This window comes from Balearica regulorum, chromosome Z, assembly GCF_011004875.1.
Source record: "Balearica regulorum gibbericeps isolate bBalReg1 chromosome Z, bBalReg1.pri, whole genome shotgun sequence".
Lineage (NCBI taxonomy): Eukaryota > Metazoa > Chordata > Aves > Gruiformes > Gruidae > Balearica > Balearica regulorum.
The window spans coordinates 61,830,185-61,844,629 of record NC_046220.1 but is presented as its reverse complement, the minus strand read 5'-3'; the positions used below and the strand labels follow the sequence as shown (position 1 = coordinate 61,844,629).

Genomic DNA, 14,445 nt, shown 5'->3' with positions numbered 1-14,445 from the left:
TGATGCTGCCTTGTACATGACACTGGTGTGTACAAGACACAGTCAGACCCATGGTGCATGTGGAAGACCAAATAATCTGTGCTTGACAAACTTCTGGGGATGAGACTGATTCAGGTATTACTATGCAGTGGAAGATGAACTGGGAGAACTCACAAATAGCCTGATGCTTTTGTAAATAAATGACTAGTTGTTGCTTACATTTACATTTAAAATGTAAACAGTTAACTTTCTCTCCCCATACCTGAAAGTGTGGGTAACTGCTTGGCTTGAGGCGGTTAGCTGTGTGGTGTCTATCCTGCCTTGTGCCACGATTGTTCATTGAATTTGTTCCTGAATGTAAGCAAGCAGTGCAGCATTTCTGGCTCCTAGTATTTTTGGGCTGTGTGAAGTGAGGAAGCTGTTGTTAGAAAGTCAGGAAGACTAGAGAACATGTCCTGTACTAAATTTCCTCTAGTTAAGCTTGAATTTGAACTAATGCCATCCTTTAATGGATTCTTGGATGAAGAGACTGCGTTAGCAGAAGTTACTATGGCTGAGAAGGTGAAACAAGTTTATTGGCATTTTCCTACTTTTTCAAATTTGCTATCATAAGAAAGGTTATTTGGAACCTCACTGCTGCACTGCCATCTGAGACTGGAACAATTTCAGTTTTTCTCATGAAGGCAAGCGAGAGTCACAGTCATGACTGGTTCTTTTTTGGGGTGAAATCAATAAAATGGACTCAGAGAGCAAGTCTCTGAATCCAAATAGCTGGACTAAAAAATGAGACCATAAAACCTTATGAAGAGCATGTGGAAAGCAGATGGATATGCTTGTTTGCTGTTTACCACCTAGTTCCTCAAAGCGTGCAGGCAGCCCTTGCAGCTGGATGCCAACTAAGGAATTCTACCATGATTGCACATCAGAGTTATTACATGTTTGTGATACTCTTAACTTTGCACTTCAAGCATTTCCATGAGGTTGAAAAAGCTTGTACTTGCCCAGCTAATTCGGTAAATCCTGGCTGGGTTGGTCCACTTTTGTCAGAAACGGGTAATTCAGTGTTGCTGATCTATGCTTAGTCCAGAGAGAGGGTTTAACCCCTCACATAATCATAAATACTGCATGTCTATTTATTTATTTATTTTGTGTTTTAGCACCTTCCTACAAATCTAGAAGAGCTTTGAGAGTATAAGCTTTGCACGTATAACTGCTTCATCAGCCACTGGTACAGCCATTTCTGGGCTAGAACATTGCTATTAATGAAGCAACCTTTGCACTTGCAAAAAAGCTGGTTAACAGTTCTCTGGTTTTGACCAATATATCACGAAAATTTGGGAACTCAAGATAGTGCTGCTTGAACTTTGGCTAGCAGCTCACAGTGACATGGGCATCTCTGAGCAGATTGGTAACAAAACTGACTGCTTTTAAAACATGCTATAAAGAATTCAAGCTATAAACTGATAGGCTTTTCTCCTAAATAAGTTGATGAAGCAAAATACCACAAGACTGTACCTGTGTGGCTAGATGAGATTATCTGCAGCTAAAATTTTGCTCTCATCTTTCCTTCTGGGCTTTAGAAGCGATGTCTTGTGCTTGCAGGCTGTATCTCCTTATTTTATTTGCCTTTTTCTCCTTTTGTTTTTTAAAGGCATTGTAAACTTGCTTCACTCCCATTGTGCTTCCTGTCAAATTGGATGTCTTTGGTGCTAGAAACTAGCAAAGACTTCTTTGCCAGGTCTTGTTGATCCTTTTCTTTATATAGCAAGGCAACCTGCTGTGTTGAAGCAAAGTCAAGGATCATAATTTCTTATATGGATCAGTTTTCCTCTGTGAAAACTGCTGCTTTGTTTTCTGAAGTGGCCTACAAGTTCTTGTGGGAGGAAAACACATAATCAGCGTCGTGACATTTTACTTTGTGTTTTCAATTTTGTAAACAGTAGTTTGAACCAAGTGTTTCACATGACTGTACAAGGGAATGCCAGGGGTCAAGTGTTTAGAAAGCTTTGGCTTTTTATACTCGTAACAGGATACATAGCTTGGGAACTGGTATGTCTCTGCATTTTCAACATGCTGATGGCAAGCATACCCGAGTGCCCCAGGATGGGGATGCAGACACACTGCACAGGGTTTGAAGTAGAAACTTTGGGAGACTGGCATGACGGTGGCTTTCTAATGCCCGAAGAAACTCAGTAGGTTTCAAGTAGGCCTTAAATCCAGTTTTGCTTTTTTTCAAACGTGGTTTCCACACCTGTTCAATAATGATATTTTTTAAAAGTTGGAATTTATTTCAGATATAAGCCACGTTGGCTTCTCCCCATTTGCCAGTCTCTGACAGCTCCCAGTGCTGTAGTGTACAGCTGTTTGCACAAACTTTTTCAGAGCCACAGTCACCAGCTTTGAAACCACTCCAGCAGCTCAAAGCTTCCAGGGCTTTTGCTCGCCAGAGCTGTGGGGTGCAGCACTGCAGCCATGCTTTTGCCAAAGAAGCCTCAGTGTGAAACCAAGAATAGCTTTGGAAAGCTATGGGGAGATAATGTCTCATTATTCATACTTTATTTTTCCTCTTACCAATAGATGTCCAGGTGTCGTTGGATATCCACTCAAAGTTAAAATGAGGAGAACTAACTCTCAGAGAAATTTGTTCAACTTGTCATGTACAAGCTGAGAAAATACTAGGAACATATGGGTTCACTGTCTGCTTTTTGTTTACCGCCAATGAGTGGTGTTTGGTCTCGTATATGCCATGTTCAAAAACTGGATGCAAAGTAGTCAAAATGTAAACACTTTTTCTTAATGGTGAGGGGTTTTTATTTAGTCTTTTTCAAGGTTCTTAATATCTCAAGGGGACTTTTTGGTGTGTATGTGTGGTTTTATTTTATTAAACTGTAGCCCAGTGAAGTGGAGGATTGCTAGTTTATTTAACATTTTTTGTGAGTGTTGTGATCTGTAGTAACTGTAACACTTTGACTTTTAAGAATTGGTAAAAATTTCAGAATTTTAAGATCGTATTGTAAAATAGTCAACAGCTTTGCCTTTCTAAAGCATGTTAATGGTTTTTTATGGACACTTCCTTTTGTATACTGAGTGAATGTATTGTTAGAGATTTAATGTTTAATGGACCAATAAAGTTTTTCGTACATTTGAAATGAATTGTTGTGATATATAAAAGATGAAAAGTCAACTCATTCTAGGAGAAACTTTAAAAATATGTAATTATATGAGCTAAGCAGTTACTGAGCCATTAAAATTAAATTGGTTGATCTCTTTTGTTCACTACATTCAGATGTTGTTTAACAAAAAAAATGTTGGCCTATGGAATATTACATGGCTTTGCTGTCCATGTTATTTTTTGTACTCCTCCAGAGCCTGATCTCAGAAGATGGCAGGTTGCACAGATTTGTCCGTGGCGTCTGCTCTGTACAGTCCAGCTGTCTGAGATGTGTCAGATACTTCTGACAGCACAAAAATATTTTCCAGGCCAAGTATAGCACTGAAGCTCACGCAGTTGTTTGAAACAAGTATCTCTGATTTTACTTTTTCCCTCATTTGCCCAGATAGTGGAGTAGGTAGCTGCTGAATTTGACAGCTAGATCCACACTAGTGCTGTGTCCACATGGGTCCTGGTCCCTTGCTGCTCACCATCCATGTTCAGGCTGTCATGGAGTCCTGTTTCAGCCTGTGCCAGCTGCAGCCTGCCTGCTGGTACTGGTTGGACCCATGCCACAGAGCTGACCCAGACGCACACCAGGACACAGATTCTGTGCGGTGTTTCAAAGGGTCAAATGGTGGCTGGTGTTCCCTGTGCAGCTCTGGTGCATGCAGCTGGGAAGCTATGTGTTTTGACTGAGGCACAAGGCAGAGAGCGGTTCCCAAGTGGTGTTGAGGGTCTGCAAGAGCCAACCACCTTCACTCAGCAGCCTCTGGCCTGTCTGCCCACCCCTGCCTTCTCCCTACCCTGCGGCATCCTGGAGCAATGTTCCGGTGTTTCAAACCAGATGAGCAGGTTCACCGCGAGCTGGGGGAAGAACTGGCTGAAGGGCAGGGCTCAAAGGGTCATAGTGAAGGGGGCTACACGTGGCTGGCAACTGGTTGCCGGCAGTGTTCCTCAGGGCTCAGTTCTGGCGCTAGCTCTGTTCAGTGTATGTATCAACGATCTGGATACAGGAATTGAGTGCCACCATCAGCAAGTTTGCTGGTAATACCAAACTGGGAGGTGCTGCTGACTCTCTTGAGGGACAAGAGGCCTTGCAGAGGGATCTAGATAGATTGCAGCATTGGGCACTCATCAATGGCATGACATTTAACAAGAATAAATGTTGGATTGTGCACCTACACCAGACAGAGTAAGGCCAGGCACAAGTATAAACTGCGAGGGGAGTGGCTGGAGAGCAGTCCTCCTCCAGAGAGGGATCTGGCGGTGCTGGCCAGCAGCAGTCTCAGTGTGAGTGAGCAGAGTGCCCTGGCAGCTAAGAGTGCAAACCACATCCTGGGGTGCATCAAACACAGTGTAACCAGCTGGTCAAGAGAGGTGATCATCCCACTGTATTCTGCGTTGGTGCAGCTTCGTCTTGAGTACTGTGTGCAGTGCTGGGCCCCACCATTTAAGAAGGATGTGAAGGTCCTTGAATGTGTCCACCGGAAGGCAACAGAGCTGGTGAGAGAGCTGGAAGGCATGTCCTGTGAGGAGCAGCTGAGGGCTCTGGGTTTGTCTAGTTTGGAGAAAAGGAGGCTGAGGGGCAACCTCATGGCTCTCTGCAGCTTCCTGAGGAGGGAAAGTGGGGAGGGAGGTGCTCAGCTCTTCCCCCTGGAATCCAGTGCCAGGACACGTGGGAATGGTTCAAAGCTGTGTCAGGGGAAGTTTAGACTGGACATGAGGAAGCATTTCTTTACCGAGAGGATGGTCAAACACTGGAACAGGCTTCCTGGAGAACTGGTCCATGCCCCATGCCTGTCAGTGCTTGAGGCATTTGGACAATGCCCTTAACAACATGCTCAACAGGACTCTGAACTCCAAAGCAGTGGCAGCTGCTGCCCCAGCTGAGCACAGCCCGGCTGCGCAGGCAGTCGGGGCAAGAGAGAACCACATGCTTGGTTTTAAAGATGTGGGATTGCAGCATCTTTACTTGCTAGAGGCCACACATGGAGCAATGTCTGCATTACACAATAGCCCAGAAAGAGGTGGTGGTGCAAGAGGAGCTTGTTTAAACACACATAGGGACTGCACAGTCTCTGATGGAAGCATGAGGGGCAGGAGGTTTCCCAAGCCCGGACTATGACCCTGGGACAGATCTTTGTCTGGAATGGCCGGACTTTGCTTGTTCCTGAACTTGCGGGCTTTCTGGCAGTTGGTGTGTCAACACAGCATAGTGAGCTCCAGCATCCCATTGTAAGGGACCAACGGCACCTTCTGAAACAAAAGAACAGTTCTGGCTGTCTGAGCTGTGACTGTTTCTGTGGCTACCAGTTGAGCAAGCTGGTATGTTTTCTGTCGGAGATTAGAAGCTCACAGCTTTATGCAATTACCTTCAACAGCACAAGAGCCAGAGCCTGTATCTCATCTTCCAGCTTCCGGTGACTGACGGCTGTGGCGTAGACCAGAAGAGAGCCAGGAAACGGGTAAGCTCAAAGGTGGCAAACTGGTGTGGCCAGCGGCCAGGGTGCTCCCTCCCAGCCGCTGCAGCAGGAGGAGAGCCTCTGGCTGCAGGCAGGAGGGCTGGGTGCAGGGTCAGAGTCTGGCAGGGGTTCAGAGGCTGACTGCAGTCATGTTTTCTGATGGAGCTGACGCATGCTTCGTGCTCTGACCAGCATATGCTGCAGGCAGGCCAGGGTGGGCCAGGCCTGTTGCATCCACTTGTGCAAAATGTACGCGCTGCAGGCCAGGTGTACCCTGGCTGTGGTGTACCCATGGTGTGTGTGAGTGTGGTACAAGTTAGCACCTTCTGCCCCAGTTGTGCCCAGACCATTCAGAGAGGATTTCTGCCTGGAGAAGGGGCTCCATCCAGTGAAATGCAAACGGAGTCACTGCTTTATGGTCTGTGTTCTTGTTCATAAGTGAATGATACTGCAGTTACAGCCCATGTTCAGCTAGAAAAATATAGGTTTTTCTCATCTTTTAAGCATAAATTGACAATGTCTTCCATGTTGCTCCAAAGAAACTAGCCTTTCAATCCCCTGTTGAAAACCTGGTGAGTGAAGTTGGGTTTGGTGAAGCCAAGGGGAAAGGAGGACTTAAACTGGAAGACCTCTCATGATGAAGCGCTGCGCTGGGCATTGCTCCTGCATCATGCTCTTTGCTGTGGGACTCGGGTCCCTTGTGGGACACGTCCCAGGGCCGCGCTCCTCCCAGAAGCCTTGACAATGGTGGACAGACTAGCAGTGAAATCTCTTCCCATAGCCAAAGCCTTTGATAGAACCATAAACCTTAAGGGTATTTTTATTGTACCAGTAAACAGAGAACAGTAAACTTCTTTTTTTGTAGTTTTGATATTATCACCTGATAATTTAACTCAGCATTTCCCCTGTATTCTTGTGCTGGGAAACAGCCATGGCTATTCATTTTCTCAGAGCTACTTCTGATTTTTTAAACCCTCACTGTATTCCTCTTCTGTGTATCTCCCCCCCCGCCCCGGCTGAAGTACAGTTTCCCATTGTCCTTTTTAAAGTAATTATCCTATAGGCTGCAATATCCTTCTCTTTAGCTGTCCTTGGAGCTTCTCCTCCCTTCCTTTCCTAGCTCCATTGTGAAAAAGCATGTGGTAGAAATGTACATGGTATCCAACACCTTTCTATACTTTGAATTACAGAATTATAGAATGCAGTGATACAATTTTCTGGGGCTTTTTGTTTTACATTCCTTTCCTAATGGCTACTAACACTTAATTCAGTGTATCGGGTTTTTAACTCGGTGACTGACTTTCATAAAATTGCTGTACCTGCTGAGAGAGCTTGGCTCCAAGTAGGGACAGCAGCCCAAAAACTGGCTTTGTGTATGTGACAGTTGGGATTATTTTCTTTATGATGTAGTTGATTCTGCATTTATCTCCATATGTCTTTTTTGGTCTTAGTCACATGCAAGTCATAAGATGTGACTACAATGACCTGCAGTCAGCTTTTTTGCTTTTACAGGATGTGATAGTGTTGTTACTCATAGTTTTCTGGGAGTGGGAGGGCAGGGAGGTCTAACAGAGTTCTTAGAGGAGGTCTGCCAAAGGTAACCAAGTCTCCAAAGGAGTTAAACTGCTCTAAAGGAGATGAACTTTTCCCTAGGACGACTGGAAACGTACCAAGAAGCCCTTGGCTTGGCCCGGCACCTCCCAACCACTTCATGCATGGATGCAACCTGTTGTTTCTGACATATTCCAGATGATAAACAAAATTGCACCTTGTTCCCAACCCTGTTTAATACTGAAACCAAAATTGCAACAGATTCAAACTTTTCCTGAGGACGTTTTAAGCAAGTGTCATTCCATTACATGCTGCTCCCTAGATTTCAGGGCAAATTTGAAAACAAGTGAAGCCCCAGTCTATTTTATCTCCTTTTTATTTTCACTTTTATACAAAAAAAAAAAAAAAGTCTGACATAGTCACATCAATGAGAACAAGCTGCAGTGTGCACTCTTGCAACAACAATCATATAAGGATTTAAAATACATTGTTTTATTTTTTGCAATAGCAATGTTAGTTTGCTTTTCCTTCTTAAATATCACCAACGCCAAATTGCTGAGCTTGAAATTCTTGAAAGTCCTCTGGGATGGTGTCTAAAACAGGAAAATATGCAAAAGTTTAGTGTCTTCTGGCAAAATCAAGGAGCACTTAAATTAATGAATTACCCATCTACTCTTTTTTTCAGGTAACATGCCTTTTCTTTTGTTTATACATTAAGAACGAATAGGGAATGTTTTCAGTTTGAGCTGTACACCACAGAAAAGCACAGAGGGGCTAACAAGACAGGGGTGCCGCAGTGCCAGCCCATAATGAAATACTATCAATCTTTAAATTACATTTCCACTCAAAAACTTTGTGGCTTCCACTTCTATATTTTTATTAATAAACGCTGACCAGAAAGGGAGAAAAGGTGGTTGTCTTGCTTTGCACCCCAGACACGTTTGTTGTGTCAGTGTCTCTATTTCTCATGTATCCTCATTCAACTTCCCCGTGACGGTTTCCCATGCCACAAGAAGGGACAGAAACATTAACCCAAGGACCGATAGCAACTGGTAGAAAAATTTCAGAACTGGCGAAGGGAGCTGGCGATGGGTCAATGTCGTAAGAGTAACTACAGTTCTGTTTGAAGCATTGAGTTAGCAGTGCGCCTTTGCCAGCTCCCAGAACATTTTATCTGCGGAGCCACAGAGCTAACTGTAGAGCTCAAGCTGCAGCCAAAGATGGACCCACAGCAATGAAGCTCAAGGGGCCTGACCTCAGCTTTGATTATTTCCACCTTGATGCTGCACAGGTAACTCTAAACTCAAAAAAGGAAGTAACTATATAAATACACACAGTATACACAAAAAAAAGGGAGTAAGTCCTCTGCTTTTTGTTGATCACATCTTTTTCTAAGGCTCGAAAATTCTTTTTAAGCTTTTTCTGCAAATGTAGGAAAGCAAGGATACTCGGGGACTGCAGAGACATCTTTGGGTGGGTTTCATTGACTTACTGCAGCACCTGCAGCAAAGCCACTGCATGCTCACCACCAGGAAAGTATCTGTGACTTCACTGGCAGCTTTGAAACATGCTTTCTGGTAAACCACCTGCTGTTTGAGACTCTTATCAAGTAATTTTTAATTGTAAGCACCACTGGCTAGAAGTTCCCCTGCAAGCACCAGCCTAGGTGTAGCGAGTGCCCAAGAACCAGGGTCCATCACCAGAACAAGCCACAGAACCAGGGTCTGCCAGTGCAGCAGCTGCGTCCACTGCAGACTCAGGCTGGGCTTCTTGGATCCACAGAAAGCAGACAAGGAAACTAGTCCAACTTGGCTGGTAGCTTATTTTCCTAAGGCTGCCTTGGTCACGTAGGAATTGATGCTGAGAGGAGGGAGGCAGCCCTCCCAACCCCACTTCAAGCTAGCTGAACTGCTGCCAGGGCAGACGTACCCTGCCATGGTCAGCTTCTGTGTGAGTGACCAAGGTTTGACTTATTCCACAGAGGGGGAGATCAGGGCTAAGCTGCAAGGCTCTTACTCCAAGAAGAGTGAGCCAGCCCACTTCCACAGAGCCTGAGAAGGATTTCTCCGTGGGAGGAAGGGCATCTCATGATCTTGTCCTCCCACAGACAGGAGCAACCACCAAGTACACAAGCGACACTGATGCCTGGTGACTGAACCCACTGGCTCTCCAGATTTATTTCACCTCGTATTCACAGCTCGAGGCATCCTACATACATGATGGCTTCAGTATATTGTGCATGTACAACTCTTCACAGTTGGTTGGTTTTAAATAACGTTTCTAATTCTCTGATGACAGCTATACTACTTAGTTGGCACAATCTCTGCAGCAGAGTGACTGCTCTGGGAGGAGCGGCTGTGAGGTGTTAGTTCCCTTCTGGCTGGGCTGCAGTGTGCTGCTGGTGTCAGGGGAGGCGTTTCACAGCTGCGAATAACTTGTAAATGAAAAGCAAAGGAAAGGATGTAAAATGGCTTAATCCAACAGCCACGCTACTGGTTCTTCATGGTCACTTGCTAGTTGTTAGTTAAAAAAATGACATAGGAGCAACATTACCATTGCAGCGATATTTCAGGTTGGACCAAATAATGTTTTCCTGAGAGAAGCAGAAAACGCCAAGCCGTCCTCCACGCATCGTGGTGTCTATAGTTACACCAGAGTCTGCCACTAGGTCAGAGCCTTCATAAAATCTTGCCCTTAATAAAAGCAAAGAGCAGCTCTGTTAGGTCTTTTCCAAGGCTGCAACATTCATAAAAGTAATATTTCATTATCTGTGGTGCCTCTAGCCTTGGACGTGCTATCCTCTCATGTAGCCCAGGGGAGAAAAAGCAGTTAAGATAGCTCTTCTGTAGGCTGGGAACTGGAGCTACTCTGCGTGCTGGCAAGAGCTGGACAGGGAGACTGTTTTCGTGGTGGTTCTTTTTTCACATATCCTATAAAAGCCTGGGAATGTTTTTTCCTGTCCTCAGGCTGAGAGCTTCAACTCTTGAACATGTCCACAGTTGATAGTTATAGGAGAAAGAGAGAACCAGATTAGATCAGTTGAAGAAGGCCAGATGGGTACTGTCTCACACAGTCTGAAGCTAAACTTCCCCCCCCCCCCCCCCCCCCAATATGCAAAGTTTCAAACAAACTGTTTGGAACCTTAAATTTGACTGTGAGATTTCTTTAAAAATGTGAATATGATTAACTCCAGGAAGAGTTTTGATGATCTGGCATCTTCTTGTTAGAAAACCCATTGGCAAATTCCCAAATAATTCTGGGAACAGCTGCACCCTGCCAGTTCCCCAGCACGTGCCCTGTACCCAGGGCTGAGTGGGACCACACTGGAGCCAGCTGAGCTGTTGCAAAGCTCGCTACACCAAGCCCTCAGCCTCAGGGGTACTGAGTAAACGACTTAGAGGATGATGAGCCTGGAGGGCCCCGGTTTGGATGAAGACACTGCTGATCTGACATGCCAGAAAATAGCAAGTGGTGACTGGAAAGAAAGTTCCTGTGTCTTTTTATAAAATAAGAAAAAAAGAAACCAATTCCTGTTATGTTCCTGAGCTTTTTTCCTGATTTGCTGAGGCAGTTCAAAAGTATCTGTACAATGAATAGAGCTTCTTGTCTTTCAAATTTCCGTGGGAGAGGCTGGCTCAAGTGATTTTTTCCTTGAAAACCTTTCCAGAAAACCTTTGTTAGACACATATTGTGGTCTGTGGTATCTGGCCTAAACAGACCGCAGTGAGATGTGGACAGAGAGCTGGCAGATGTTCGCTTTAGGCCTGGCTGCCTTCAGTTTTTGAAGGATTTTGTGACACTGATTTTGCCACTTTTCCCAGTTGCAGGGGGGAATTACTTAGGCTGGCTAAAGAGGATGCAACTACATGCAGATGTTTGCTCATGAAGCAGCTTCACAAACAGCTTGGTATGAAGGAACATTGCCACCCAAAAATCTGTTCACTACTGCCCTGTGGCTGGGACACAACAATTGACAGTCTCAATGTTCTTAATCCATTTTAGCATAAAGTCAAACACGCTCGCTCCAATTACCACTGAGATGATGCTCTGCACCAGAAAAGTGGAATAATGATACCGTCAAGTTACTGCATCTCAGCTGCAGGGAGCTGATTTTTTTAAAACAACAACTGACTTGATTTACCTGTATTTCTGTTCTATTATAAGGTTGCAAAATCTGAGCTGATGATGCCAGAGCAGTTTATTTTTCACATTTTTACATCAGCTTTGAGCTACATGTGTAATTCCTGCTGATCTGGATGACTGCTGAGTGAAATGTTTCCTCCTGAATGGCAATTATTTTTTTTTAAATACATTTTTCTTTTTCAAAAACCAAAATAAGAATAGATAATATGCATTACATAGCTTTGACAAACTTTCTGAATATATACTGTGTAATCTCAAATCTATCATGTCAGGATAATTACTCATCTTAGTTAGGATCACAGCCTTTAAGTAGACAATTTTTATGAATTCCATTATCCCAGAATATGTAAATGAACTATCACAATTCCAACAAAAGTATTCTAAAAGATCAACAATAACAAAGTTTGAAATGCATTGTTTTTCAGATGAGTGGCCAGTAGTAGCTTGGAAAACAGGGTACTGAAGCCAGAAAAGAGCTTACAAGTGTAGGGCATAGTTACAATAGCCAGATTGTGGAAACTCCAGTTACAAACAGGCTTAGCTTGGAATTGTCTTTCCTAGGAAAAGAATTTCAGGCTGAATTTCAGAAGTCTCACCTGTTACAAGGCTTCATCAGTGCAAAGCCCAGACAGATTATAAATTCTCAGGTTATCATCTGAACTAAGTGTTGAGAAACAACAGTTTAGGCAGACACGTATCTGTACTCACCTCCTCTATCCTTTCCTCTCTTACCTGATATAGCCAACCTGGGGTCGGTGCTGCAAGAACCAGCGGTAGGAGACTTTGTCTTTCCACCCCACATTTCGGGGGTCCTTCCATAGCAGCCTGACCTGATCACTGGTGTCCCCCGTGTGCCAGAGGGAGTTGCGGAGGTGCTCGCCCGGGCCTGTCTTGGATTTCACAGCCTGCAGAAGTACAATTTTCCAATGCTGACCACAGAGAAATGTCACTTTCAAGAGCTCTAAGCCTTTTTGTAGTGGGCAGCAGGTCTGCAGAAGCACCCTCCCTCCTGCTCACAAGCCCCTAACTTCTCTTGAAAAACTGCAGCCACTGCTTGCATGGAAAAGCAGCTGAGTGCCTGGACCAAGGAGAAGGAGGCAATTTGATCAGTTACAGTGAAGGCACAATGAGAGCAGAGACTAAATGCTCCAGATGATGAGCAGGGGCAAGACTGGAGATGACATTCCCTAAAAACCGGTGCTATTAGCGGGGCTGCATGGCAGCCGCCTGGCTTGGCAGTTTCGACCCCCGCTGCAGGGACAGAACAGCGGTGGCTTGGCCGATGCACGGCATGACGGCTTATCCCATGGCAGTCAGATGGCAGGGTGGCATGGCCAACACGTGGCAGGATGGCACAGCCAGGCTGTGCTGACTGCTGTGTCCCCAGCTTGGAGCCAAGACCAGTACCTTTAGCTGAATGCCGGGCTCTGCAACAGCTCTGAAGGGAGTTGCTTGCCAGTACGTCTGTTCAGTCTGTTTCCACATTACCACATAAAAGCTAGAGCTGTCTTGATAGCCGAAAATAAAGCCAGCGTAGTCATCATCTGTCACCGTGTTCACATGAAAAGTGCCCTCAAAGTCAACACCGTTAAAAGCTGTGTAACCTGAGGATACATGCAGGTTAAAAACAAGTCTACAGAAAATCCATTCACATTCTGTAAGTTTTCTGCCATAAAACTTGAATGTCAGGAGAGGGTACATACCAACAGCAAGGCCAGGATCGCTGTTCATGGTCTGCACAATTTCCATGCCCTGTAAGAGTAAATTCAGGGTGGTTAGTGCATGTGACAAGCTGGTCTGCCTAAGCCTGGCAGTCTCTTCTGGCCTCCCTCTAGCATCCCCTCCATCCGCCTCCCCCCTTTGCTCACAACATGTCTCTAACACTTGTAGCTCTGAATTAAGATGAGCACTAAAATCAAATACTAATGTTTCAGCTGCTTGTGTGCCCTGAGTCAGGAAGGATTTTTCTTTTCCCATTGCAGAACTGGCCATACTGGTACTCTGATACTTTCTCGACTGTAAAATAGTCAACCAACCAACAGCTTCCACTTTTCACTTGTGTGGCAGAGATCCAGCAATTACAGAGACAGTTTTACTGTGGTTTTCAAATTATCTTTCTCAGTCACATAAGAAAGCCCAGATATATTTTTACCTGGTTCAATACCACCCAGTTGGGATCAATCTGCGCATCCCCCTCTGGGTCCAGCACCACTGTCTGATAGGCCCTGAAGTCTGTCAAGGTGATCTCTGCATTCTCAGGGCACACATCGATCCGATCGATCACTGTATCCTGGTCAAAATCAGACTCGCAGATATCCCCAACTCCATCACCTGAATGCATCGGAGAAGTGAAAGCAGATTTATGGTGCAGTAAGTAGACACATCTGGCTGAGCCACTGGATCATGGTGTCCAAGAAGCAGGTGGAGTCTCAGCCCTGATGGCCACACTGCCCGGAGAGGGGACCTGAGGACTCCTGCGTGTTGGGGTCCCTCCTGGGATGAGTGTATGCACACATGGTGACTGTGTCGGATCCTGGTGCACATGTGTAATGCCTGGGGAAGGATGTAGTGCCTAAGCACCGAAATAGCTTCTGAAGGCCCATCTTACCATTGTCATCTTCCTGCCCTGGGTTGGGAACCAGCCTGCAGTTGTCAGGGCCTGGGGGCAAGAGGTCAGGAATGCCATCATTATCATCGTCCTCATCACACTCGTCACCCAACCCATCCTTATCCGTGTCCAGCTGGGAGCTGTTAATGATGGTGGGGCAGTTGTCTGTGCTGTCCTGGTGCCCATCGCCATCGCTGCAAGAACAGAGACAAAAAGAAATGGCACACCAGGATCAGCTCCTGCCTCTGCATGGGGGACAGCACAGGTACCTGAGCAGGAAATGCACTGGAGGCACCCCCAGAGCTGGAAACAGACCAGTCGGGCACCATGACCTGGTGTCAATCAGGTGGCTAAACAGTGAGGAGACAAGGAACAGAGACTGTATGATAAGGTGGCAGGAAGATGAAGACTAAGCCTGGAGCTATAAAAATATTCAGGTAAGGAAAAGAAAAAGAAGCCTTACATGGAGTGAGAAAAGGTACCAGAGCCCATGATTCCAAATGACATCCACTCCTAAAGGGCGTGTAAGGCACATCCAACATGTGCAT

At 45.3% G+C, this 14,445-nt stretch overlaps 1 protein-coding gene across 1 annotated transcript in view; it reads right to left on the bottom strand.

The window, feature by feature from the left end:
- Window positions 1-7,507: 7,507 nt before the first annotated feature.
- The window catches only part of THBS4 (thrombospondin 4), a 45,428-nt gene continuing 38,490 nt past the window's right edge, over window positions 7,508-14,445 (bottom strand). Inside the window, exons 16-22 of the mRNA XM_075739258.1 lie at window positions 13,898-14,091; window positions 13,442-13,620; window positions 12,993-13,041; window positions 12,697-12,893; window positions 12,022-12,194; window positions 9,700-9,839; window positions 7,508-7,739 (exon numbers count right to left, since the gene is read on the bottom strand). Of these exons, the coding sequence (XP_075595373.1) occupies window positions 7,678-7,739; window positions 9,700-9,839; window positions 12,022-12,194; window positions 12,697-12,893; window positions 12,993-13,041; window positions 13,442-13,620; window positions 13,898-14,091 (994 nt within the window). The 3' untranslated portion in view covers window positions 7,508-7,677. The remainder of the gene's footprint in view (window positions 7,740-9,699; window positions 9,840-12,021; window positions 12,195-12,696; window positions 12,894-12,992; window positions 13,042-13,441; window positions 13,621-13,897; window positions 14,092-14,445) is intronic.